The 7188-nt window shown below is 34.7% G+C and overlaps 1 protein-coding gene across 1 annotated transcript in view; it reads left to right on the top strand.

Moving 5' to 3' along the window:
* The first annotated feature begins 378 nt into the window (after nucleotides 1–378).
* The window catches only part of LOC111086126, a 10846-nt gene continuing 4036 nt past the window's right edge, over nucleotides 379–7188 (top strand). The window contains exon 1 of the mRNA XM_022387749.1: nucleotides 379–716. Within this exon, the coding sequence (XP_022243457.1) occupies nucleotides 573–716 (144 nt within the window). The 5' untranslated portion in view covers nucleotides 379–572. The remainder of the gene's footprint in view (nucleotides 717–7188) is intronic.

The following is a 7188-nucleotide window of genomic DNA, read 5'->3' as shown; positions in this document are numbered from 1 at the left end:
TATATGAGTTTCATAGTTAGCATAAAGTCAAACTCAATTAGTAGATAATCCATATATGAATTACTAAAGAAATAATTACATGAAAAAAAAAAACTAGAAAAAAAAGTTAATCACGAAAGAGAAGAATCCATTCGTGCTACTGTAGGCTTGTCGTGCCAAGCTCCTCCCAGTCTAAGTCAATCAAACATCTCCGAGCTCACAGATTGGTTAGACTATTTTGCAGGTAAGTAGCATACACCCACAGTTTTTCCTTTATATTGCTCCCAGTTTTATTTTTTTTTATCGCTAGCTATCGCCAATAAAGCTTAAAACATTACCATAGACACGAAACGCTCAGGCGCAACGTCTATTTGAGGGGGAGTGAGACTGTATAAAACCCACCTTCTTGTCTTGTTTGGTCACTCAACGCAGGCCTGTTGCATTTTCCACAGCGAAAGTTATCCCGAAAAATCTCGTAGAGAGGAATCTTTAGTCGCCCCGAAGCTGTATCTGTTGATTATAATTTCTAAATCATTTATCACAGATTTTCATTCTTTTTTTTTTCCGTAATCGCAACTGAAAATAAAAATAAAATGACAGGCAAAGAAGCAACCTTAATATTCCTCTCATTAACCCTAACATGCATATTTGTCACCAAAAGTGAAGCAGTTTTTCCCGAATTCTGGAAGTCCGTCAAATATGACCCGATTCTGAAAGACGAATACAAGAATATTCAGGTTAGTCAGAATTTACTATCAGACTTGTGAAACTCTGGAACGATCTTCTCTATCAATTATACAAAACAACAAAGAAAACGCACAAGTTTTTTTTTAGTATTATTGAATTTACTGTTTACTGATGATTTATACATCTATTATGACTAAGGTTTGTCCTTGAATATTTTGTGTGGTTTCTTACCCTGAGCATGACTTAAAGAAATTGGCTATAATGGTTTTAAGACTATGCTAAGCTCCTGTAACACCGGTCTGGTTTATAAAATGCGAACCTGCTAAAAAAAGAAGATATTTTTATTTTTAGGAAATAAAATATTTTTGTAATCGCATTGTATTTTTAATTTACAAATTATTCTATAGCGATATTCGTTTCCAGCGATTTATTTTCTAAGTACATCTTTGTACCTTGAAGGGATTTAGTATCAAAAAAGCCTCTCGATGCCATACCAGGAAGTAAGTAGAGACCAGGCTGCTAAGAAACACACAAAAAAAAAAATTTAAAAATACTCCAAATTTATTTCCCATACATGAAAAGTTATTTTGGTACACACAAGAAATACGACTAACAGTAAAAGTAGATGTTGATCGCAACAGTGTTTCAAATTAACGCTTAACACTTTTGATTTAAATAAGTGTTAACAACAATATAAAATATTTCCACGTTTTTTAAACGGTGATTGAATGTGAATGGTTAGATATATTGTTAAGTAATAGTTGAAAAATTGTTGTCACGTAGCTGGTTTTAGCTACGTTCATCCCCGAATTTCCTCTCTGATCTTATATCATTCGAGGCTTCACAAGTTTGTAACTGTTTAAGTATTGATTTAAAACTTTGAAGCCTCTTAAACAAACTACTAATGCAGAATTGTGTTTATAGTAACACACACACGTTTGTGCATGTTCACATAAGTCTACGAATCTTTGAGTCAAAACAGTAAGTAATGTGCTATAGTATGTTAACATCTGCGTATCCAGCGCCAACGACGCTTTTCGTTCAATACCAGGGCTCATCATGCCGGCTGGGATACGACAGACATAGTAGCGGCCATGAACAACAAACTGTTCTGGTGTGAACTAGATGAAGTAAGTAAATTGTACTATTTGCTTTTTAAGAGGTAGCCACTTGTGAAAAATATGAAGTTTTGAGACAGCTATTGTTGGATAGTAAATTTATTTCTGTACAACGTTTCGTCTCTAACAATGAGACATGATCACGCATAATATTTAAGGTACAAGTATATTGAACATGTTTCACTGTTCATCCGTAAGTTAATTATACTTGTATTAAACAAACTGGCTAACTCACGATAGTAGATAAGCTAGAATGAAGTGTGATTTATCTGAAACTGGTTAGCATCCACCTACCGTTTCGCTAGCCCCTCAGTGGCACAGCGGTATGTCTGCGGACTTACAACGCTAAAATCCGGGTTTCGATACCCGTGGTGGGTAGAGCACAGATAACCCATTGTGTAGCTTCGTGTTTAATTACAAACAAACCGTTTCGCTATACGAACGGCGTTTTTACACTCGATAATTCACGTCAGTTTCTTTCTTTTGTTGGCTTCTATTGAATTTCACGCAAAGCTACTCGAGGGCTATCTGTGCTTGGCGTCTCTAATTTATAAGTGATAAACTAGGGAGAAGCTACTCTTTTACCAACGAATAGTGGGATTGAGCGTCATATTATAACGCCCTCACGGCCGAAAGGGGGAGCATGTTTGATAACGAGATTCGAACTCGCGACCAGCACATTGTGAGTAGAACGCTTTAACTACCAGGCCTGGCCTGCTACTTTCTTTATCCGATAAATATCCAGTTACTGAATCTATGAATTCTAATCAGTATAAGTTTTAGTTTACTCGTCTGTTGGCTTTTTAGCACTACACATTTTTACGTAGTTTCTTATACAGGACTATTTTCATTGGCTTACAAGCTCCTTCAAAGAAATAAAAAGTTTATTTAAGTTGGATTAGAATTCTTAATCTAGTAGAATGTAAGGTACATAAACCATATATATATATATATATCTACACTTAGATCAAAAGAACGTCGTATAACTTGAACATTTGTATTATCGAAGTTCAAACGAATAGCTTTAGGCGTGGCCTAGTGGTTAGCATATGAGTCTGTGGGTGAAAGGGTTCCGAGTTCAATTACTAAAGTAATGCAATCCTGTTGATATATTTTAAAATTATAATAAAAATATTGTAATCCGACTGTTGTTACTCGTTTCAGTATTGTTTACCATCTGTTGATATATGCACAAAACAACATCGTAATCCGACTGTTGCTACACGTTTCAGTATTGTTTACCATATGTTGATATATGCACAAAACAATATCGTAATCCGACTGTTGCTACACGTTTCAGTATTGTTTACCATCTGTTGATATATGCACAAAACAATATCGTAATCCAACTGTTGCTACACGTTTCAGTATTGTTTACCATCTGTTGATATATGCACAATACTGGGTTGTGCAACATTTACAGGCACTCAGTAGCATCATAAAATCCATATGTGGTACAGGAGGGGGTCAAAAGTTGTATTCGGAACTTTGCCACCGAGAGGGGGCGATCGCGTCTCAAGTTGCTGTTATGTTCTTCTTACTGTATATTTCGTGGTGTTTGACGCTCACGTATGTTTACTGAATTCAAGAGGCTTATGTCAGTCTTTCTCTTCAGAAAGCTGGAGGCAAGAAGAGTGGGGAAGAAAACATTCGGGGTAACACCGTTTCTTTTCTCCTGCTAGAGGACATACTAACAGGACATATTTTTAGATCTTTATGGTTTGTCAGTATGTTTTTTCTTACTGTTTATGTTAAATCTTCGAATTTCAGAACTTTACATACATAATCTTCATTAAGTCTCCAGTCTATGGTCAGTAGTTCAAAAGTAGACTCAAGTGCGCACGAGGTATCTTTGAGGATGAAAAACTACAACTCCATCAAACAGATATGGAAACGATGATCTGGGTCACTAATTAAAAATAAGTGTACAACAGAATATCCGAATTACAGCTAGATAATGAAAAATCGAATGTTAAAGGATAGCGTTTTAAATAACATTATTACTTACATTTTATTAAACATTCTCTTCATTTATTTCCACTGCAATAGTTTTCTAACATACTCTAAATTATTTGTGAATTAAAAAAAATAGTATAAAGTACTCCAAATCTGTTCGAATAAAACAGAAAGTCCATGAAATTTTTTTGCATCGGTCTAAATAGAATGGAGACTAACATGTCTGGACTGTAAATCCGAGTGCCCATTCTTTTTCTGTTGCCACAAAAGCGCGCTCCGTACTTTGAGGTCGTGAGTGTGTTGTAAGAGCAATGGTCAATTCCTACTAATCGATTAGGGTAGCCAAACAATTGGCGGTGGGTGCGTTGAATAGCTGCTTTCCTTATAGTCTATCGTTTCGAAATATGGACGGTTGGCACAAACAGGCTTGTGTATCTTTGCACGAATATCCGAAACAGTATTTTATAACTTTTAGTTTAATAATATTTATTTAGATGTTAATTGACGATTAGAAATATTTCTTTTATGTGAATAACTTGGGTTAACACCAAATCCAACTAAGAGGGAGTTTTAAGTAAATAATGCCATAGAAAGTTTTATCATAAATCCCATTAATAACGCCATAATGACACATGTACAGGGTAGTTTTGAGGAAACTGGGCCGGGCATGGCCCAGAATAAAGCGTGCTCGGACTGTGAATCCTAGAATTCACGGATTCCTGGTTCGTGATCCGTTTCCTCAAAAATACATATTTGTAATGACAGTCATATTATTCTCATCGAAAGTTTGATTTTGGTAGTACATGTAATTTTCTACTTCATATAGAAGCATAACGATAAAAACCGGGTTTCATTACCTGTGATGGGCACAACAAAGATAGCCCATTATGTAACTTTAGGCTTAACTACAAACAAACGTATAGAAGGCATCCACATTTTTTTTTTCAAATAAAATTATTTGAATTTCATTTTAAAATTGCAGAAATATGTGTGTGGGCAATATACACCCATCTAAACTTGAAATAAGCTCACACGAAGCAAACCCAATTTTCCACGAACCGTTAAAAACAACATTGTATTCAAACAATGCAGACTCAAGTTGAAAGACGTTATCACTGAACATAGTTTTGTTTTCAAAAAATAGAAGCTGAGGGTCTAATTTACTTTATTTCTTATTAGACAACAGGAGAGGTCACAAAAGTGAGTAAATATTTAAAAAAAACACATCATCATGGTATTGTTAATCGTATTATACCACTATTTATATACTCTTTGGTATTTATAATATTTTGTCCACGAACAGCTGTTAGAAATGTTTAATAATGTAACTTTGTGTTTTCGAGTCATTGAGCTATCTAAGCCTTTTCGGTTTCTATCTGGCGATAATATGGTAAGTCTTTTACTGGGTATTCTATCTGGCGATAATATGGTAAGTCTTTTACTGGGTATTCTATCTGGCGATATTATGGTAAGTCTTTTGCTGGGTATTCTATCTGGCGATATTATGGTAAGTCTTTTACTGGGTATTCTATCTGGCGATAATATGGTAAGTCTTTTACTGGGTATTCTATCTGGCGATATTATGGTAAGTCTTTTGCTGGGTATTCTATCTGGCGATATTATGGTAAGCCTTTTACTGGGTATTCTATCTGATGCAACATATATTCAAATCCTTAATATGTAAAAAGAAAAAAATGAAGGTGTTTGAAGCCTTCTATAAGTGATTATTTTTTCTTATAACGTATTTTTTTGTTTTTATTAATTTAGAATTCAACAAGATTTTGGTTTTATTCATTAAACGATTTATTAAACATTTCCACTCCAGTTAGTTCACTAGCATTGTTTATTTTTTCAAGGTTTTTATTCGCTTAATCATGATAAACTTGTTGGGAGTATGAAACGCTAAATAAACGAATTCTATTGAGATTATCCGAAGTCTGAGTGGAAAAAGAAATTCGCATAATTCAAATCAAAACATAGAAATATATATATATGGAAGTAAGAACATCTGTCTTCTATATATTTCAGTACTAATAACATTTTTTTTTAATCACTAGCTGTGATACGATACAAAATTAGAAACATATTAATTTGTTAACAGTTACTAAAACACTTATAAGACACACTGGACCACTTAATGAAGTATAAACATTACGAGACTTCACTTTCCATCTTCGTTTGCTTAAAGGATGTTAATAATAATAATTTGAGTGAATATTACAGGAGGGAAATGTCATTTGTTGCCTTTTTCAAGTCGGATATTAATTTTGCACATCGACAGAAGAAGGTACGAAGCTCACCATACTAGTCAAAGAAAGTCAGCACTATTCTGGGCATGAGTAGTAATGGGAAAGAAGTGGAGTGCCTTTTTACTTAGCGGTTTTCTGTATTAAATCTCATGCTATATATATATACATATGGGTATACGCATGTGTGTGTACGTATATACATATAAGTGTGTGTGTGTGTGTATTATTTTAGGTTATACATTGCTTAGAAGATTAACTTATTTCTAAAAAACAAATTAGAAATACGGTACTCGAAAGCCTATAATGAATATCACGAATTGATAAATTTCTTTTTAAAATGAACAAGACTTTATATAAGTTCTACAAATATGTTACTTTTTTTGATAAGCGCCGTCAGTGAACACATATTGTGCCGCTCTAGAATAAGTTTGTTTGTTTGTTTTGAATTTCGCGCAAAGCTACACGAGGGTTATCTGTCCCTAATTTAGCAGTGTAAGGCAGCTAGTCATCACCACCCACCGCCAACTCTTGGGCTACTATTTTACTAACGAATAGTGGGATTGACCGTTACATTATAACATCCCTACGGCTGAAAGGGCGAGCATGTTTGGTGTGACGGGAATTCGAACCCGCGACCCTAACCTCCTGGCCATGCCTCTAGAATAAGGTTACGGTACTCGTACAGTGAATCACATCCACGTTAACAAGAAATTAAATCTATTTCTTACCAATTTGCTATTAATATGAGGATTCTTTAGTCCATAGATTAAAGATAATCTTTGATTATACCACCTGTTTTTGTTTGTTTGTGTACAAACACTTTATTGAAACCAATCACGAACAGTTAAACAGTCTTCAATAGAATATTTTTATTTCTTTGTTTTTTGACGTTGATTTCAGTGCACGTGATCTGCTCAAAATTATGTGTGTGTGTGTGTGTGGAAGAAATGATGATGAGTGTTATATCGATGTAGACACATTTAACAGCTTCAGTACACCGATGCAAAAGTACATACAGTGAAGTGTACCAGTCAGTCAATCTGTGTATATTCAGTGACGTGTACCAGTCAGTCAGTCTGTGTACATTCAGTGACGTGTACCAGTCAGTCTGTGTACATACAGTGACGTGTACCAGTCAATCTGTGTACATACAGTGAAGTGTACCAGTCAGTCAATCTGTGTATATTCAGTGACGTGTA

This window comes from Limulus polyphemus, unplaced genomic scaffold (assembly GCF_000517525.1).
Source record: "Limulus polyphemus unplaced genomic scaffold, Limulus_polyphemus-2.1.2 Scaffold867, whole genome shotgun sequence".
In the NCBI taxonomy this organism is placed as follows: domain Eukaryota; kingdom Metazoa; phylum Arthropoda; class Merostomata; order Xiphosura; family Limulidae; genus Limulus; species Limulus polyphemus.
This window is presented reverse-complemented; position numbering and strand designations above follow the sequence as displayed.